The 20,587-nt window shown below is 36.4% G+C and overlaps 4 protein-coding genes across 5 annotated transcripts in view; 1 reads left to right on the forward strand and 3 right to left on the reverse strand.

The window, feature by feature from the left end:
- The window catches only part of LOC101900138 (cubilin), a 225,946-nt gene that overhangs the window by 204,008 nt on the left and 1,351 nt on the right, over positions 1 to 20,587 (forward strand). The window lies entirely within an intron of this gene.
- On the reverse strand, positions 84 to 3,618 carry LOC101899118 (probable cytochrome P450 9f2). Its single transcript, XM_005180054.4, has 4 exons — positions 3,331 to 3,618; positions 2,780 to 3,275; positions 397 to 1,057; positions 84 to 325 (listed from the first exon to the last, which is right to left on the reverse strand). The coding sequence occupies exons 1-4, from the start codon at positions 3,531 to 3,533 to the stop codon at positions 156 to 158; spliced, it is 1,530 nt and encodes a 509-aa protein (XP_005180111.3). The 5' UTR covers positions 3,534 to 3,618; the 3' UTR covers positions 84 to 155.
- On the reverse strand, positions 7,702 to 11,081 carry LOC101900658 (probable cytochrome P450 9f2). The gene is made up of 4 exons (XM_005180063.4): positions 10,718 to 11,081; positions 10,156 to 10,654; positions 8,008 to 8,668; positions 7,702 to 7,943 (listed from the first exon to the last, which is right to left on the reverse strand). Exons 1-4 carry the CDS (start codon positions 10,918 to 10,920, stop codon positions 7,774 to 7,776), a joined length of 1,533 nt encoding a protein of 510 aa, XP_005180120.1. The 5' UTR covers positions 10,921 to 11,081; the 3' UTR covers positions 7,702 to 7,773.
- LOC101900837 (DNA ligase 3) lies at positions 14,903 to 19,074 on the reverse strand. The gene is made up of 7 exons (XM_005180064.4): positions 18,616 to 19,074; positions 18,362 to 18,555; positions 18,105 to 18,296; positions 17,874 to 18,043; positions 17,736 to 17,805; positions 17,302 to 17,483; positions 14,903 to 16,412 (listed from the first exon to the last, which is right to left on the reverse strand). Exons 1-7 carry the CDS (start codon positions 18,968 to 18,970, stop codon positions 14,927 to 14,929), a joined length of 2,649 nt encoding a protein of 882 aa, XP_005180121.1. The 5' UTR covers positions 18,971 to 19,074; the 3' UTR covers positions 14,903 to 14,926.

Below are 20,587 nucleotides of genomic sequence, written 5' to 3' on the forward strand. Positions count from 1 at the left end.
AACACAAGCGTCATGTTTTTTTTTTTTTTTTGCTTGGCAAAGCAAAACGCCAATATGGTATGGTATCTTTGTGCAGGGTGTAATTAGTTTCCATTATAGATATGCAATTTTATTAAAAACCAAAAAATAACAACAAAAAAATCAAAACAAATTATTTAACTTTTTCTTGGTATGCATTTAAGCCAAAAGCCTCCCTTGGGCAACAACTGCATGCTGGCTGGATCCAGAGTCAAAGGTTGAGACGTTTTGGGACTCACTTCTAGACGATAATCACGTACAAGGTAGTAAAGGAAAGCCTTAATCTCCAGCAAAGCAAAACGATTTCCTAGAAAGCAAAGGATACAAATAAAAAATAAAAATGTTCTTCTTCGCATCAAGGCTCTCCTTAAAACTTACCAATACAATTACGTGGACCCAAGCCAAAGGGTAAATATGTGCCAACCTCAATTTTTCCCTTATTCTCAACACTAAAACGTTCCGGATCGAAGGCATCAGGATTCTCATAGTATTTCGGATCACGTTGTATGCCACACATGGATATGCGCAACTTTTCTCCCTTCTTAATGGTAATACGCTCCCCTGTCTCAGGGGATTCATATTCAAAATCCTTGGTACATGAACGATCCGATATCAAGGCCACCGGCCATTTTCTCAACACCTCCGACACGACCATTTCCATGTAGGGCATTTTCTGCAGAATCTCATAGGTCACAGGTTCACCTTGCAGCTCCTCATGAACTTCTAGAATTTCTTTATAGAGCTTCTCTTGGGCCTCCGGATTTTCCATTAACTCATGGGCACCAAAACTCATGACGCTCGATGATGGTTCGAAGCCGGCAAACAGAAATATCAAACATTGTGAAACCACTTCTATATCGGACCATTGGCGAAAATGGGTTTTCTGTATCTCGGTGGGTATCATGCCACGGGCCTCCATCAGCAAATTGATCATGTCCGGACGATGTATGTTGTGTTCCTGGCGATATTTCATGGCATCCAACACCAGATGCATAAAATAATTGGTAAATTCCTTGTCGAAAATGTCGATGGATAAAATCTGGAAAAAATTAAAGAAATATATAAATGGCCTCAAAAAAGGCATCCTGAACTGAGGCCTCGATTTTTTTGCTATACAAAAAAATGTCTCAGAGCACAGGGAGGCCTCGAATTATTTTTCTATACAACAAAAAAGCCTCAGAGCACAGTGAGGCCTCGATTTTTTGCTATAGGAAAAAAACGCCTTAGAGCACATTGAGGCCTCGATTTTTCCCTATACGAAGAAAAATGCCTCAGAGCACCTGAGGCCTCAATTTTTTTCTCTACTTAAAAACAGGTATCAGAACACACTAAGGCCTCGATTTTTTTCTATACGAAAAATATGCCTCAGAACATACAGGGGTTTCGATTTTTTATTGAAAAAAAAGATGCCTCAGAACACACTGAGGCCTCTATTTTTTTCCTATACGAAAAAAAATGCCTCAGAACACACTGAGGCCTCGATTTTTTTCCTATACGAAAAAAATGCCTCAGAGCACAGTGAGGCCTCGATTTTTTTCCTATACGAAAAAAATGCCTCAGAGCCTCGAATTTTTTCCTAGACGAAAAAACAGGCCTCAGAGCACATTGAGGCCTCTATTTTTTTTTTCTAGGCAAAAAAATGCCTCAGAGCACACTGAGGCCTCGAGTTTTTCCTATACGAATAAAATGCCTCAGAGCACACTGAGGCCTCAATTTGTTTTCCTATTCGAAAAAAAATGCCTCAGAGCACACTGAGGCCTCAATTTTTTTCCTATACGAAAAAATGCCTCAGAACAGACAGGGCCTCAATTTTTTTTGTAGAAAAAAAATGCCTCAGAACACAATGAGGCCTCAATTTATTTCCTATACGAAAAAAATGCCTCAGAGCACACTGAGGCATCGATTTTTTTCTATACGAAAAGACAGACCTCAGAGAACACAGAGGCCTCGATTTTTCTATACGAAAAAAATGCCTCAGAGTACACTGAGACCTCGATTTTTCTATACGAATAAAATGCCTCAGAGCACTCTGAGGCCTCGATTTTTTTCCTGTACGGAAAAAATGCCTCAGAGCACACTGAGGCCTCGATTTTCCAAGGGAAGTTTCTTTTTCTATAGAAGAAAAATCCTCGGTTCACAGATAAGTTTTTTCCTATAGAAAAAAGTCGATCCTCTGGTCCCAAAGGAGTTCTTTTTTAAATAGACAAAAGTCGATCGTCTGGTCCCAGAGGAGTTCTTTTTTTATATAGCAAAAATCGATCCCCTGGTCCCAGAGGAGTACCTTTTTTTCTAAAGAAAAAAACGATCCTCTGTTCACAGGAGTAAAAAATTAATCCTATGTTCACAGAGGAGTTTTTTTCTATAGAAATCATCTGTTTTTTTTTTTCTACAGAAATAAATTGATCCCCGGGTCTCAGAGAAGTTTTTTCTACAAAAAAAATCAATCCTCTGCACTCAGAGAACTTTTTTTCTAAAGAAAAAAAATCGATACTCTGGTCCCAGAGGACAATTTTTCTAAAGAAAAAAATCGATCCTCTGGTCCTAGATGACAATTTTTCTATAAAAAAAATCGATCTTCTGGTCTCAAAGGACTATTTTGAGAAAAAAAATCGATCCTCCGATCCCAAAGGACTATTTTTAGAAATCAAATCAAATCGAAAATCAATCCTGCATTTCTTTCTATAGAAAAAAATCGATCCTCTTATGAAAAAAATCGATCATCCGAAGTCTATAAAAACTTTGTTTTTTTATCAAAACTCACCTCTGCCAACTTGGGGAAGACCATCATGAAAATCATTTTGAATTGTTGTAGCCCCGTAAAATTGATGGCTTTTTTGGCCTTAATATAGAATTCATTGTCTTTGTCACGAAATGAGTTCACTTGCAGACCAAACGCTGTCGAGGCAATGATATCATTGGTGAGGCGTGTTGTCATATCTTTGATGTCGACATCGAAACCATCTGTGGCCGTTTGTTGTGCCCTCAAATAAGACATTGCCTCATCGACGGTTTGTAAAATCAACTGCAACATTTGACGCATTTTACTGCCGGTAAAAGCTGGACTCAGGGTACTTCGCATGTCGCGCCATTTGTCGTTCTCCAACATGAATAGGGAATTTGCAATGAAATTGTCACTATTTGCGGCAAATGACTGGCGATTGACGAAGTGATCGAAATCTTTGATCAGTACCTGTTTTACCAAGTCCGGATCGCGGATCATATACAATGGCTGGCGATTGTCAAAGGCGCCGTAGACCCTAAAATAAATAATATAATTGAGATATGGATGTGCTCAAAGTAGTTTCTACTTACATTCCCTTGTGCCGCTGATGCAATTCACACAGAACCTGAAACCCGGTTTTACGTCGCATTAATATCTCCAGACCATTGCCGAAGAGAAATATTGGTTTTTCATAGTCCAAATTTCGTTCCTTGAAATAGTTGTTATTTTTGGTGGCCCAATAGTAGAAATATGAGCCACCAATTAACAGAATTGAAACTAATACTAGAAACATTTTATTTTACAATTTAATTGAACGGATGATGTTCGACCGTTACGCTATGTACTCCCGAAACGTTCAATTGACAATGAAATGAATTTTTGCTTTGGTTAATTGAATCTCATGAAAAAAACGCTGGTGAGAGAAAGATAAGGTTGTCTCTTCCCGGAGAGCCATTAGAATTGTTTTTGCTTTGGGTTTGTTTATTTATTCTTTGCAAATGAACTTACAAACAAAAACAACACATTCAATTATTAAACAAAAATTCACTGGCATGAAAAATCGGACCTGTCTCTAATGTGCCCTTCCCCGTTGTGGAATAAAATCGGCCAAATAATAACACTGTGCTACAAACCTTAATTTTTCTAAAATTGCAGGAAATACCGAAAAGATTTTGAAAATAGAGCCAAAAATAAGTGACAGGTGTATTGGCGTTTTAAAAATTTACCTTGAAATTTTAACAATTTTAAAATTTTTGGAAATATTTGAAATATTCCATGGAATCCATGCATCCTAGGTATACAGGGTGAGATAAAAAAAACTGCAACAAAGTCAAACGCCATAATTTTTACATTTTTTTTTTAATTTTATTGAATGAAAAAATAGCATCAAATTTTAGAATAAACTTAGATTTGAATTGGTCACCTTTGGCACGAATTATGACCTACAAACGGCCAATGAAACCATCACACGCTGCCCGAATGTTGCTTAAGTTTGTAAATGGGCCATGTAGGTCCACGTTTTCATATAGCCACCACATAACGGTACCTCCCGATATTCGGTATTTTGATGATTTTAGCGTCATTATTCACCGTGTATTTCAAGTTTCGAATTTAAATATGGTAACGGCTTATGACCCTAATATAACGTCCATATTCGGTATTTTTAAGATTTTAACAGAATTTTTTATGGATTTTTTTTTTTTTTTTTTTTGAAAATTTCCAAATTCGTTCCAAATAGTGGAGGGTATTCAAAATTCGGCCCGGCCCAACATATTGTTTTTTTATACCCTACAACACTATGTGTTGGGGGTATTATAAGTTTGATTGGGCTAAAAATTATGTAACACCACGAAATATTGGTTTCCCACATAGGAAAGTATATATGGATCTTCCTATCTCGCCGAGCTGAGTCGATCTAGCTATGTATGTCCGTCCGTCCGTCTGTCCGTCTGTCCATGTTAATTTGTAATCACTCTACAGGTCGCAATTATGGTCAGATCTTCACGAAATTTAGAATGGAGGTGGGGCTAGGGTCAGAATAGAACCCTATTTCTTTTGGAGATGATCGCATAATATTTAGGGGTTGAAATGGACCAAAAACTGAAAAAAAATCCTGATTTTGCAGTTGCTCTACAGGTCGCAATTATAGACCAATCAAAGCGGAAGTTAGCATGGGGCTAGAGTTTAGGGCGGGGAAGAAGCCTACCAATTTGGGTGATCATCGGATAATATTTAGCGGGTAAAATAGACCATATTTTTTTGTTGAATAAATTCCAAATTTTTCATTAAACCGCGAATATTTTAAATCGCGGCGAAATCACAAAGCCATGACAAGGTTATTTCTGATCTTTACATTGATGTTAAGATCCAACAAATTGGATATATAGCAAAATATGTGCGATATATATGCCTATCAAAGAAGATATGCTTGAAAGATCTCATATATGTCGAGAACGGCTGAACAGATTTCGACAGTTCTCATTAATTCAGAATGGTCTCTTGGCAGGAAAGAAAAAACGTCTAAAAAATCGCATAAAAATATCTCTCTAAAGATGAAAATATTGATTTTGTAATATTTTCTCATATTTTTTTAAATTTGTCATATTTTTGGCATATTTTCATTTTGAATTAAACATTTGGTTATATTTCTACAGCTAGCAAAACTAAGTAGTTAGGATATCAGGATATCATATACAGATCGCATTTATGGCCCGATCCTTACGAAATTTTGCATGGGGATAAGATGAGGGTCAGAATTGAAGCCTACTCTTTTTGGAGATGATCGCCATATATTTAGGGGTTGAAATGGACCAAAAAACTGCAAAATTGTCAGCAGGTCGTAATTATCGCCCGATCCTCACGCTCATTTGAATGGGGGTTACCGGACATTGCAAAAGCCAAGCAGTTTTGGATGGCCATCCAAAAATATTCAATGTGTGAAATAGTTTGCCAACTTTTGTAGACAAAATACGGAAATGTCTATTCTAGAGACTTTTTGGAGAATTCACAAATACAGGAAAGACGCACTTCTGACTATTTCGTTAACGCTGATTTCGTTGAAGAATATAGTCAAATGTCTGTATCTCATATAGATGCGTTTCAGTCAAAAACCAATAATAAATGTTAATCTTTTGCCACTTCTGAGAGATTATAGGTCTTTGGGAAATATTGGTTCCAGATCTAGGAAGACCATTTACGCGCAACATCTTCCAATAAATTGGAAATGAGCAAATTAGTTAAAGTTGCTATAATTCGAAAATTAGAGAACGAAACCTGATGGTTTTCTTTTATTATTTGTCACAATATCTTGTGGAATTCTTTCGAGTATCTCGCCTATATAAACTGTATCGTTTATTATAGTGTTGTAGGGTATTCAACGGTCGGCCCCGCTCGACTGTGGCCTTTGCTTACTTGTTTTTAATTGTTTTTATTTAAAAATGGTCGGAACTTCCTTGGCCTGTTTTGTGTATTTGCCTATATATACTTTCTAAATGCCGATAGACGTGTCTCATATTTTTAGCTCTACTTTTTATACCCTCCACCATACTATGGAGGGTATATTAACTTTGTCATTCCGTTTGTAACTCCTCGAAATACTCATGTCAGACCCAACAAAGTATATATATATTCTTGATCAGCCTAAAATTCTAAGTCGATTTAGCGATGTCCGTCTGTCTGTCCGTCTGTCCGCCTGTCTGTCTGTTGTAATCACGCTATCTTTCGAATAAATTGAGATAGATGGCTAAAATTTTGCACACATGTTTATTTTTCCAGTAGGCAGGTTAAGTTCGTAAATGGGCCATGTAGGTCCACGTTTTCATATAGCCCCCATATAACGGTACCTCCCTATATTCGGTATTTTGATGATTTTAGCGACATTATTTACCGGAATTGTTTCAAATTTCGCATGTGAAGTTCGTAATGGATTCTTCATCCCATGCCAGAAAATTGTCAGTGCATGTCCACGTCTTCGTATAGCCCCCATATAACGGTACCTCCCGATATTCGATATCTTGATAATTTTAGCGACATTATTAACCGGAATTGTATCAAATTTGGTATTTGAAGTTCGTAATGGATACTAGATACAGAAAATTGTCTGTGCAGGTCCACGTCTTCGTATATCCCCCATATAACGGTACCTCCAAATATTCGGTATTTTGATGATCTTAGAGTCATTATTCACCAGTGTAGTTTCAAATTACGTATTTAGAGTTCATAATGGGAATTACAGTCTGTGACAGAAAATTGTCTATGCAGGTCCAGGTCTTCGTATATATCAATACCTCCCTATATTCGGTATTTTGAAGATTTTAGGTACAATACCCACAGAAATTATTTGAGATGTGGTATTTGAAGTCGTAATGGATGCTGCAGCCTGTGACAGAAAATTGTCTATACTGGTTCCAGGTCTTCGCATAGCTCCGATATAACGGTACCTCCCTATATACCATATTTTGATTAGTTTAGCTACATTATTCACCGTTTATTTCAAGTTTCGAATTTGAATATGGTAATGGTTTATGACAAAAAATGTCTATGTAGGTCCACGTCGTATAGACCCCAAAATAACGGCTATATTCGCTATTTTTAAGATTTTAACAGAATTTTTAACGGTTTTTTTTTTGAAAATTGAAAAATTCGTTCCAAATGGTGGGGGTATTCAAACTTCCGCCCGGCCGAACTTACAGCTTTTTTACTTATCAGCTCTACTTTCATAATCTTTTTCGGTCTTCCTGCAAATTTTTCTCTGACCTTTGTTGCACAGTGTTATCAAACAAATCAATTGTCATTAAGTTCCGACCTGTATCTAATATATATATATATATATATATATATATATATATATATATATATATATATATATATATATATATATATATATATATATATATATATATATATATATATATATATATATATATATATATATATATATATATATATATAAATTAGGACAGAAGCTTATAATACTATATAAGTTCTCAACATTTTTTCAAGTTGCTTATCGATCTAACACCCAACATAAGAGGTTAAGCTTTTCTTGGTTTCAATTTCAACCAAAAACCGCCCTTGGGTAGCAGCTGTATACTGGTGGGATCCAAGACCAGAGGTACACAGGACTTGGCGCAGGGTTCCAAACTGTAATCACGCAATAGATAATAGAGAAAAGTTTTCACCTCCAAAATGGCGAAACGGTTTCCTAAAACAATAACCAAAATTTATTGATTTATTATTTTTCAATAGCCATAATTTGAGAATCTTACCAATACAATTACGTGGACCCAAACCAAATGGCATATATGTACCATTCTCAATTTTCCCCTTATTCTCCGCACTAAAACGCTCGGGATCAAAAACATTTGGATTTTCGTAATACCTCGGATCTCGTTGCATGCCACACATGGAGATTCGTACCTTCTCACCCTTCTTGACCACAACCCTTTCACCCGTCTCCTTCGATTCATATTCAAACTCTTTATTACATATACGATCTGTCACCCCCGCCACTGGCCATTTGCGCAGAACCTCCGATACCACCATATCCATATAGGACATTTTCTGTAACATTTCATATGACACCGGTGTACCCTGTAAATCTTTGTCGATTTCAGCGATTTCTTCATAAAGTTTTTGTTGAACTTCCGGATTTTCCATTAGCTCATGGGCGGCAAAACTCATTACCCCCGATGATGGTTCGAATCCAGCAAATAGGAAGAGCAAGCATTGTGCCACAAGCTCTAGATCGGTCCATTGACGGAAATAGGTTTTCTGCACCTCCGTGGGTATCATGCCACGGGCTTCCATAAGCAAATTTATCATGTCCGGACGATGTATATTGTGTTCTTGGCGATATTTCATTGTGCCCAAGACGAGATTCATAAAGTAGTCGGTAAAGGATTTCTCAAATATATCCATTTTCAGTTTCTGGAAAAAAAGATTTGGAATATAAAAAATATTTTTCTGAAAAAAAAAAAAAAAAATCAATTTATTTTTATACCCCCCCACCATAGTATGGAGGGTATATGAGGTTTGTCATATCGTTAGTAACACCTCGAAATATACATTTTTGACCCCACAAAGTATATATATTCTTGATCAGCATCCAATTCTATGATGTTTTAGCTATGTCCGACCGTCTGTCCGTCTGTGGAAATCACTCAAATGTACATTGTGTCTGCAGGACTTTTGGTATAGTCCCCATATAATGGTACCTCCCTATTCTCGGTTTTTTGTTGATTTAAGCAACACTTTTCACCGGAAATGTTTCAAATTTGGAATTTGAAGTTCGTAGTGGATACTACAGCCTAAGACAGAAAATTGTCTGTGCAGGTCCACGTCTTTGTATAGCCCTAATATAACGGTACCTTCGGTATTTTGATGATTTTAACGACATTATTCACCGGAATTGTTTCAAATTTGGAATTTGAAGTTGGTAATGGATACTACAGCCTATGACAGAAAATTGTCTGTGCAGGTTCACGTCTTCGTATAGGCCCCATATAGCGGCGCCTCCCGATATTCGGTATTTTGATGATTTTGGTGACATTATTTACCGGAATCGCTTCAAATTTGGAATCTGAGGTTGGTAATGGATACTACAGCTTTAGACAGAAAATTGTCTGTGCAGGTCAACGTCTTCGTATAGCCTCCATGTAACCGTACCTCCCGATATTCGGTATTTTGATGATTTTGGTGACATTATTTACCGGAATTGTTACAAATTTGGTATTTGAAGTTCGTCATCGATACTACAGTCTATGACAAAAAATTCTCTGTGCAGGTCTACGTCTTCGTATAGCCCCCATATAACGGCGCCTTCCGATATTCGGTATTTCACGTCTTCGTATAGGCCCCATGGTTTTGGCGACATTATTTACCGGAATTGTTTCAAATTTGGTATTTGAAGTTCGTCATCGATACTACCTATGACAAAAAATTGTCTATGTAGGTCCACGTCTTTGTATAGCCCCCATATAACGGTACCTCTCGATATTCGGTATTTTGATGATTTTAGCGACATTATTCACCGGAATCGTTTCAAATTTGGTACAAAAAATTGTCTTTGCAGGTCTACGAAGACGAAGACTACGCCCCCACATAACGGTTCCTCCCCATATTCGGTATATCCATTATTTTAGCTACATTATTCACCGAATTTTTTCAAGTTTCTCATTTGAATATTGTAATGGCTTATGATAAATGTTGCCTCTGCAGGTCCATAGACCCTAATATAACGGCTACATTCGGTGTTTTTCAGATTTTAACAGAATTTTTAACGGATTTTATTTTTTGATAATTGCCAAATTCGTTCCAAGTGGTGGAGGGTATTCAAAGTTCGGTCCGGCCGAAAATACATATTTTTTACTTGTTTTTCATTAAGAAAAAGTTCAACCCATTTTTGTGCCACTCACCTCAGCCACCTTGGGGAAAATAACAATGAACAGCATTTTCAACTGTTGCAGCCCCGTAAAACTGATAGCCCTCTTCGCCTTGATATAAAATTCATTCTCCTTATCACGGAATGAGTTCACTTGCAGACCAAATGCCGTCGAAGCAATAATATCGTTGGTTAATCGGGTTGTCAGATCTTTTACATCCACATCGATGCCATCCACAGATGTTTGTTGGGTTTTCAAATACGACATGGCCTCATCGACCGTTTGCACCATCAACTGAAACATTTGACGCATTTTACTACCCGTAAAAGCTGGACTCAACGTACTCCGCATGTCACGCCATTTATCGTTTTCCAACATAAACAACGAGTGGGCGAATAGATTCTCACTTGTAGTCGAAGTCAAAATCTGACGATTTACAAAATGATCGAAATCTTTGGTTGTCACTTGTTTCACCAGTTCCGGATCGCGTATCATCAACACGGGCTCGCGCATATCAAAGGCTCCATAGACTCTAAAATTGGATAAATATTAATATTCCTTTACGATTTGTATATTCCCTAAAGCCAATACTTACATGCCCTTGTGCCTTTCATGCATTTCACAGAGCACCTGGAAGCCCGTCTTACGTTTCATCAAAATCTCCCAGCTATTGCCGAATAATATCATTGGTTTCTCATATTCAATGTTACGGTTCTTGAAGAAATCGGAATTTTTGGTGGCCCAATAGTAAAAGGCGACACCACCAATTACAACAAACGCCAGTAGTTCCAGCAACATTTTTTGTTTTATCTTCTTTTTTTGTCAAAAATTATCGAGTTGTTATTCTCCACCGAGAAATAATTTGGCAATGTTCCACTCGAGCTCTCGTTTGTAAATAAATTTAATAATTATGCGACGGCTTGTTGATTTCCATTTGTGGGCAAGATAATTTTGTTGCTTTGTTTATCGATACACAATACACTCATATATATATTGACATACATACATATGTATATTTCGTATCTCTAACCCGATTGGTTCGATATCTCGTATACTCGAGCGATTATAATTTTTTATCAGCAATATCTCTTCAATAAATTCTTAGCTAAGATAGATGTTTGTTTTGATTTTCAATTTCACAATATTGAATCAGAGGTTAAGTTAGTTCCCATATAAGAAATGAATTGCTGAGGTATGGACCATTTTGAGGGTGATTAACCCAAAAACAACTTCCAGTACTAAATAACATTGAGCCATCAAATTATTATTTTATTTTTTTTATTATAGGAAAATGGATAGGATTATGAAATTAGAGTTAACAAGTAAAAAAGCTTTAAGTTCGGCCGGTCCGAACTTTGAATACCCTCCACCATTTGGTACAAATTTGGCAATTTTCAAAAAAATAAAATCCATTAAAAATTCTGTTAAAATCTTAAAAATACCGAATGTAGCCGTATATTAGGGTCTATACGAAGACGTGGACCTGCACAGACAATTTTCTGGCATAGGCTGTAGCATGGTACAATGATATCAAGGTAAGGCTATGATACCATATGATTTCCATTTTTTTATTTTCTTGGCTTAATATGTCATCTTTATTTGTTTATGTATGTGTTTTCCTTTCAATAACTTTTTTATTGTTTTGATACTAATTCTGACATTACAAGCCAAACAGGAAGACCTCTATACTTGCTATTTTTTCAAAGTTGACCTACCTTCTCTTCATTGCACCATGGGCTGTAGTATCCATTATGAAATTCAAATACAAAATTTGAAATAATTCTGGTAAAAAAAAAGGTCGCTAAACTCATCAAAATACCCAATATCGGAGGTACCTTAATATGGGGGCTATACTAAAAACGTGGATCTACATGATCCACGATACCATAAGTCCTGCAGACATAAAATACATTTTAGTAAAATTATGCTGATCAAGAATATATATACTTTGTGGGGTCTAAAATGTATATTTTGAGGTGTTACAAACGGAATGACAAACTTAGTATACCCTCCATACTATGGTGGAGGGTATAAAAATATGAGACACGTTACATCGGGAGTTATGTAAAACAAGGCGGGAAATTTCTGCTCATTTTTATACCCTCCACCTTGGAAGGAGGGTAAATTAACTTTGTCATTCCGTTTGTAACATTCCTAAATATTCATCGTAGACCCCATAGAGTATATATATTCATAATCAGCATAAAATTCTAAGTCGATTTAACGATGTCCGTCTGTCTGTCTGTTGAAACCACGATACAGCTCACATTATATGACGTAGAGCGTCAAAAATTAGCACAATTTATATTGTGTCTAGGATTGGTGGTATTGAAAATGAGATATATCGGTCTACGTTTTGGTATAACCACCATATAGCGGTACCTCCCGATGTTCGCTATTTTGATGGTTTTCGTCACATTTTTTCACGGATTTGTCTAAAAATTGGTATTTGTAAATCATAATGGGTCCTACCTCGTGTGGGGTAACATTGTATTTATAGGTCCACGTTTTTGTATAGCTCCCATATAACGGCACCTCCCGATATTCGATGTTTTGATGATTTTTGTCACATTTTTTCACGGATTTGTCTGAAAACTGGTATTTATTGGTCATAATGAGTTCTAGCTTCGGTGGTGGAAAGTTCCGCCCATATCTTCATTTTTGAAAATATTCGAGTTAAGAATCTTTGGAATTCATGCATTTTAGGTATATACTGTCATTGGCAATATTATTGATGAACCTCTGGGGTATATTTCTGTAAAACCATTTAACCCTCAGTCGAGTCATTAAAGGGGTCTTTTAGGTTATTTTCTTCAAAAATATTCAAAAACTCAATTAAGGTGTAATCGTATCATATCGCAGTTATATAGTTTATAGTTTCCGAACAAATTGAAGTAGGTTAGTTAAATTTTACTCAAATGTGTGTTTGATCTGCAGAACCTTTGGTATTTAAAGTGTGCTATATAGGTCCACGTTCGGGTATGGCCCCCACCCCTAACGAGTAGTAACGAGTAGTACAATCTGTGACAGAAATTTGCCTATGCAGGTTTCACATTTCGTATTTGTAGTTCGTTATGGGTACAACAGCCTACGACTGAAAATTGCCTTTGCAGGTCCAGGTCTTCTTATACCCCCCATATATCGGTACTTCCCGATATTCGGTATTTTGATGATTTATTATTATTATTTATTTATTATTTTTTTTTTTTTTGAAAATTTTCAAGCTTCTTCAAAATTGTGGAATCTAATAGAAGTTCGAAGCGGCCAAACTTAGCAGCTTTTTTATTTGTTTTTTTCATATGGCTAGAGAGGGTATATATAATTTGATACGGCCAAAACTTGTCTCATCGAAATAACGGTCTTAGACCCCAGGTCGCTTTGGACCAAATCCGTTTCAAGAAATTTGGAGTCAATCTAGCGATGTCGGTCCGGCCGTATGTCTGTCTCTCTGCCCGGCTGGTGCGCAGGATAACTCTCGAAGAAAGTATCCGATTTAGTCCAAACTTGGTAAATCATAATATTATTATGAAACTTAGATCAAGTTCGTAGATGGACAATATCTGTCCATTCCTTCTGATACCTCTCCCACAAAATGTCAAAATTTTCAAGGAAAATAATGTGCTGCACAGCAACTCCCCCACAAAAGATCAAAATTGTGAATATTTATGAAGCTCATAAAACGGAAAATTAACATCCGATTCCATTTGGCGCATCTGAATATTTCTATCAACATACGATCTGTTATAAAGACGGTGGAGATCGGACCATTCCCTCTGGTACCTCCCCCACAAAAGAGTCAAAATTTTAAATAAGCATCAGGTTTTCTTTATATTTCACACATACAAAACATTTTTGCTAACACAAGATCTATTGTGACGATGCTATATATCTGCGAACCCCTTCTGGTACCTCACCCACAAAGGGTCGCAACTTTGAATACTTTTATCTATCATAACTTGCGAAAATAATCAGTGACTTTTTACAACTTGCTATATCTAAGTATATGTCTCTCAACCAGAAACCTGATATGGACATGTAATTTATGGAAATTTATGATTTCGCATAAAATTGGATATAAATGTTCGATTTCCTTCAAATTTTTCAAATATCAATATTTTTATCTGTATTAAATGGAGCATGAAAATGGAATACTTTAGTCGACTAAATCTGGTCACATATCTCATATAAAGTATAGAAGTAGTCGATATAGTCCAAATCTGGCACCTTGTAATATTTTTATAAGTCTTAGGTCGGATACAAATTGGATAATATTGGCCAACTGCTTCGGAACCTCCCCCATAAAGGGTCAACAGTTGGAATAATCATAACTCGACTCACCTGAGTGTTATAATATGTGACGAAAATAATCCTCATATTGTTGACTGTAATATTTCCAAAGCCACTAGGAACTTAAAATGGACGAATTACAAGGAATCCTAATCCGAAAATGTCCAAAAATATAGAAGAGGGGTGAACTTTTCCCCTCTATTTATTTATTTTTAATATTAATATTAAATTAATTAATAGTAATATTAGCTTTACCAATTTCAATTCTCAACACATTACTCATATCAAAACAGTAAGAATCGAAAAGAGTTGCATTGATCAATCAAGCTGTTATCACATCCATTTTGTATTCCCACATTAATGATCGATTTGCAGAAATTGACACAAATCAAGTGTGGTCTTATCTATGAACGAAATACACACACCTCCATACACAAAGAGCGGCAATGGCCATGATGAAATCCAGTGAAATACAACAATAAACAACAACAACTAATAGGCATGCCTTTTATCTTTATTATTTTTTCGACGTATAAACAACTGCATATAAACCATAATTCAATAATGTATTTTCTTTAAGGCAATCTAGGAGCCATTGTTTACTTAAATGGTGACACGATAAACGATATTGCGACCTACAGTTGGAGGGGGTAATATTCGCTTTACACGTTTCATGCAATACCAAATTGGCTAATTTTTTATTTGTGGTAACACTACCACCATTGGCTTCCAAGAGGCATTTTAAATTATTAACATCACTAACATCATTAAAATAAACTGTAATATTTTTAAATAGTCTACTTTTCTTTGTAACACTTGGCTCGACATCCATTTGCCGTACATTTTTCGATGATGTGCCAGAATATTCATCGGGTTCCTGTTTTATTTCCCTTTTTAAGCTGTTTGCTGCTGCTGCTGATGTGGAGGGCTTCTCATCCGTCGTTTCACTTTTGATTTCCTTTTTAATTACAAAATCAAGGGTCAATTGCTTTTTGACGCTGGTTTTGCTATCTCGCTTCGTATCTCTTTCATCTTTTACTTTTTTATTTTCTTTTATATCTTTTTCAATTTTAACTTTTTTATTTTCCACAAAGAGTTCTTCTTCGGGGGGTTCTGTTGATTTCCGCTTCTTATTGCTAGTTGAGGAGGGTGTTGTTAGTTTCTTTTTGCTGCTGCTGCTTTGTGGGCTTTCATCTAGAGGCTCCTTTTTAATTTCCCTTTTTGGTGTTGTTATACAACCTTCCAAATTGATTTTACTATTGATTTTCACTTTATCCTCCGGCTCATCATCACATCCCTTAATTAACAAATCAACATTGACGTTATTCTTAGAAGCCTCATACATATTCTCCAAGTGTTCCAAATTATTGGCCTCCTTGGCCGTCTTATCGCTTCTTAGACGTGTAATACGTGGAAATCTAATGGATATTCCTGAGGCAGTATGTTCCCCAGATTTGGTATATTCGGCGCCGGTAATTTCCCAAACCGGCATTAGTTTGGGATCTTTGGCAATGAAATCAGGAACCAGGGGCTTATTACACAAAAACCATGTGGGCAAATGTTTGGCATCAGACCGTTCCATCAACTTCATAAGATGATCATGCATTTCCAAACGTGTCTGATCATCCAGCCCAGTGTGCACTTTTGTAACCGTCTTCCACAGATGATCCCGTTCATCGTAACAACCCATTAGGAAAATACTCAAAACACCCCCTTGTTTGCCGGAACCATATGATGCTCCCAGCACCACCAAATCTGCTGTATCGGCCATCCGTCCACCAAAGAGATAATCTTTTTTCACCTTCAGCCAACCTCTTTTACCAGGTTGATATATTCCGGAGGGATCTTTTAACACCACTCCTTCTAAGTGGGCCCTCAGCACTTTGGCAGTCATAAGGGAGAGTTCGGTTTTTGTCTTGAGGAAATGTGATTCGGAAAGTTGTACATAGCTTTTGATTGGTGTTATATTATCTTCAAGGATTTTTCTCCGCTGTCGGAGGGGGCTGTGAAGAGAAAACGAACAAAAGGAAAATATTAAACATATGGTTTTAAAAATTTATGTAGCAAATATACGTGAGACTTTGTGAGACGGAGACTGAGTTGAAGTCTTGTATATCACAAGTCTATTAGTCTACAGGGTGAGATGAAAAAACCGTAACCAACTTCAGACTGCTGTCATTTCTAAGCCACTCCTCCGACAGCTGTTATAATTATTCCAGTGACAGCTCATTATATTGTTTAGACGCCTATAAAAGCATTTTGGAGAGAATTTTCCAGAAAAAAAGTTATTCGTGATGGAATTCAAGCGTGATAGTGTGATTTCTTTATATTTAATTGAAAACCACAAATGGCTATCGTTAGAGCACTCGCCGCAGACTCGGGACATTCCAAAAGCACTCACCACCATCGCACTCAACACGCGCCACCCAAGAATGGTTACAAAATGAGGTTCCTCCCTTCATTTCCAGCGCACAGTGGCCACCAAAATCTCTGGATACCAATTCGTTGGACTATTGGGTCTGGAGTATTTTGGAAAGCAAGGTTGGCATTAAAAAATACCAAAGATTCGATCACCTCAAGCAAGCGCTTCGGCGGGAATGGACCAAAATACCGCAAAGCAATATTCGGGCAGCCTGTGACGTTTTCTTTGGCGGTTTGAAGGCCATAATTCATTCCAAAGGCGACCAATTTCAACAAATCTAAACTTATTCTAAAATTTGATGCTATTTCCGACATTTTTTGCTTTCATTCAATAAAATTTAAAAAAATGTAAAAATCATGGCGTTTTACTTTGTTGCAGTTTTTTTATCTCACCCTGTATATGATGATCCCACAACCATCAAACGTAACAATGTCATTTTAAAGCTTTCAAGTTCATTTGTCAACACTTACGTAGTGGTAAGATCTTCTCCTTTGAAAAGTAAACAATCGAATACAAATAGGCAAACTTCAGCGTGTTGATATTCTTTCTTTTTATGAGCACCTAATGAACCAAACGGCAGTAATTCTCCTGTTATGGTGTCAACCAATATAATTTCTGAATCCAAGATCATATCACCGGCACCAGGGAAGGCCTAAGAATTAAAGAAATATTTTGACTTGTTAAGTCAAAGAATAAATATTCATGACCTCATTTCTTCTCTGAAAGGAGCTAAATGATCTGAAGTTTGCAGTGAAACGGCCAAGCCAAAGAAACTCTATTACACAAGAGTGGGTTTCTGGCTTTACTTATTCGCAAATTTTAGATCATTACGCTCGTCTCGAAAGGAGGCAAGGGATACTATTTTTAGAGCACTCCAAATTAAGCACTCCATTTTCTGACATACCTTTGGTATCATTTCTTTAAACCTCTTAACCTTGTGTTCCATAACTGGCTTTAGGTTACGACTAAAGAATCTGTGAAAAGAAAGTATATAGACATATTACAACACACATCTATCCAATGAATTGAATATTAAACTCACTTAAATTCATTTCCTTGTTTATGTATTTGCACCCGTTCGCCATCGTATTTTATTTCACTAAAAAGACCCGATGGGCTCTTTCGAAATGCCTCTTCCACAGAATTGCAGGCATTGGCCAACATAGGGGATATGGGTGTCATAACTTGTACCGAAACTGCCGATGCCTTACCCTGAAAACATATGAAACATTACTTTTCGATTCTGTCAGAAGATAATTTCAATTTAACAAACTTTCTTTGCTTTGGGTGCTGCTGCAGCAGTTAAAATATTGTTGTTCTGTTTTTTATTAAAGGCAAATTGTTTGACCACCGCTGCTAGATCTCTTGTTGCTTGATATGATGAATATGCCATGGGGCCAAAAGCCGCCAGGACATGACTAGCCTTTGCATTCATACGTAAATCTTGTTTTATTATACGAATAATCTGAAATGAGAAGAATAAAATTTAATATATGTATATGATATGCATAAAATATTACAATTCCATACAGTTTTCAAATCCTGAGACGTTGCCTGTTTGCATAGCTCCTTGAGTAGCACCGTTTGTTCATCCTCTTTCGAACGTTGCTCCAGTTTTACCAGGAATTCTTCAACATCTTGCAGATATAAAGAACTATCCTTTTGCGGTTTCAATTTATTGGAGTTTTCAAAGAATTTCCTCAGCGTTTCAGATACGTCACCCTCTAAAATGTTGGAAAACAATAAAATACACATGTTATTCAAATTCATAGGGATAAGATTACCCTGCTCCAAATCCAACTGCATTTCCCGTGTATCCGTATTGAATAGCCTCGAAAAGAGCTTCAGCATTTGTTTATTTTGCAAATTATAGACACGCTGTGAATCGGAAGGTATTAGCATGCGAACCCATAGCAGTAGATCTCCTTTAAACTCCTTGTTATTGCATCCCTTCTTAAAGAATTTCTCCAAAATTTGAGCCTTATTCAAATAACTTCGCTCCTCGGCAATTTCATCACAGATGCGGGAAAATGTAAACAAACGATTATCCTCAACGCGATACATTCTTCGACAGCCGGTGTAAAATGATTGACAATTAAAAATAATCACTAGACTAGACTTGTTTAAAAATTCCAACATAAAAACTAATAATCACACACAAAAATATTAACAATAATTTATTTTTTTTTTAAATATAAACATTTCACAAGACTATTCACGCAAATCAAAACAATAAGAATGACAGGTGGGAGGTAAAGGGAGTTGAAAATCGTCAAAGACATTGTAAGGGTTATAGAGATCAATTTCAGTTGAAAAAAACAGATGACTTTTTACTATCAGATGTTGCCATATTGCTGATTGAAATTGAATTGAAATTGATTGATACTAATCATGGTAGAAGAACACAGGAAGACGCATAGACACAGCTGCTGGCAGCATGAACTGGCGAACTAATTTTGGAATAGACAATTTTGAATGAAAAATTATTCAAATTTATAAAAATTGTTGAAAAACACATAGTATAATAACCTCCGTTTGAAGTCGTATAAAAAACATATGAAAATCTTCTTATATTTAAAGAAACTTTTAAAAAATGTTGACATATCAATGTTAACAAGTGTCAATGCATACAGGGTGAGATGAAAAAACTGCAACCAAATTCAGACTGTTGTCATTTCTAAGCCACTCGTCCGACAGCTGTTAAAATTATTCCAGTGACAGCTCATTATATTGTTTACAAGCGTACAAAAGCATTTTGGTGAGAATTTTCCAGAAAAAAAGTTATTCGTGATGGAATTCAAACGTGATAGTGTGATTTCTTTATATTTGACAAGTGGCTATCGTTAGAGCACTCCTGCATTTAAATGTGAATAAATCTTTTGTGTCTCGTACCATCGCTCGTTACCGTGATACTGGTAGCGTAGCCCGACGTCAAGGAAGTGGACGGAAGAAAACAGCAATATCAGCAGAAATGGTTCGAAAAGTAAAGAAGCGACTTGATTGAAACCCGCGTCGCAATGCCCAAAAATTGTTCGTGAGCTGAACATATCGCAATATTCCATTCGGCAAATATTAAAAAATGAGCTCGGGAAAAAGCCATGGAAATTCCAAGAAGTGCAAAAACTTACACCGCAACGGAAAGAAAATAGACTCAAAAGAGCAAAAGAGTTGCATGGCTTGGTGAAATGTTGTTTTTCTCCGATGAGAAAACATTCGTTGTCCGGCAGTTTGTATACAAACAAAATGATGGTGTTTACTTACCAAAGAGGTCAGCTTAAAATGTGCTTCTTCGGTTGGCCACCAGAACTCAAACGCCGGTCATGGTGAGGGTGTGGGCCGCCATAACAGCCGATGGTCGCTCTCCGCATAATAGCCGATGGTCGATCACATCAAGCAAGCGCTTGTTGAAGGAAAAATTATTTTAATTTGCAAAAATTGTTGAAACGCGTATTATAATAACCTCCGAATGACGTCGTATAAGAAAAAATATATGAAAATCTACTTATATTTGAAAAAACAATTAAAAATTGTTGACATATCAATGTTCCTAAGCGTTAACGCATATACCTGTATTATTTTACCATGGGAAAAATACATTCGAAAACAGAAACGAAAATATTAGCCTCATAATCATGAAGGTTTGTCTGTGAAATAGTGGTATCCATGGTAAAATTAAGAAGGTAAATTCATTAAAAAAATTCTATCAATATCTGAATTTTTTGTAATTCACCCTGTCAAATTTCTTTGAATAAAAAA

The sequence above is a fragment of the Musca domestica genome, unplaced genomic scaffold (genome assembly GCF_030504385.1).
Source record: "Musca domestica strain aabys unplaced genomic scaffold, Musca_domestica.polishedcontigs.V.1.1 1, whole genome shotgun sequence".
NCBI lineage: Eukaryota > Metazoa > Arthropoda > Insecta > Diptera > Muscidae > Musca > Musca domestica.

Excerpts from the sequence above, each read along its gene's own strand:
- LOC101899118 (XM_005180054.4), bottom strand. The coding sequence starts at position 3,533 with ATGTTTCTAGTATTAGTTTCAATTCTGTTAATTGGTGGCTCATATTTC. Across the intron at positions 1,058-2,779 it reads TCTTCCCCAAGTTGGCAGAG|ATTTTATCCATCGACATTTT; the intron begins GTGAGTTTTGAT and ends AATTTTTTCCAG. Across the intron at positions 326-396 it reads GGGTCCACGTAATTGTATTG|GAAATCGTTTTGCTTTGCTG; the intron begins GTAAGTTTTAAG and ends TTTGCTTTCTAG.
- LOC101900658 (XM_005180063.4), bottom strand. The coding sequence starts at position 10,920 with ATGTTGCTGGAACTACTGGCGTTTGTTGTAATTGGTGGTGTCGCCTTT. Across the intron at positions 8,669-10,155 it reads TTTTCCCCAAGGTGGCTGAG|AAACTGAAAATGGATATATT; the intron begins GTGAGTGGCACA and ends CTTTTTTTCCAG. Across the intron at positions 7,944-8,007 it reads GGGTCCACGTAATTGTATTG|GAAACCGTTTCGCCATTTTG; the intron begins GTAAGATTCTCA and ends TTATTGTTTTAG.
- LOC101900837 (XM_005180064.4), bottom strand. The coding sequence starts at position 18,970 with ATGTTGGAATTTTTAAACAAGTCTAGTCTAGTGATTATTTTTAATTGT. Across the intron at positions 18,044-18,104 it reads CAGCACCCAAAGCAAAGAAA|GGTAAGGCATCGGCAGTTTC; the intron begins GTTTGTTAAATT and ends ATATGTTTTCAG. Across the intron at positions 17,484-17,735 it reads TTAAAGAAATGATACCAAAG|GCCTTCCCTGGTGCCGGTGA; the intron begins GTATGTCAGAAA and ends TTTAATTCTTAG.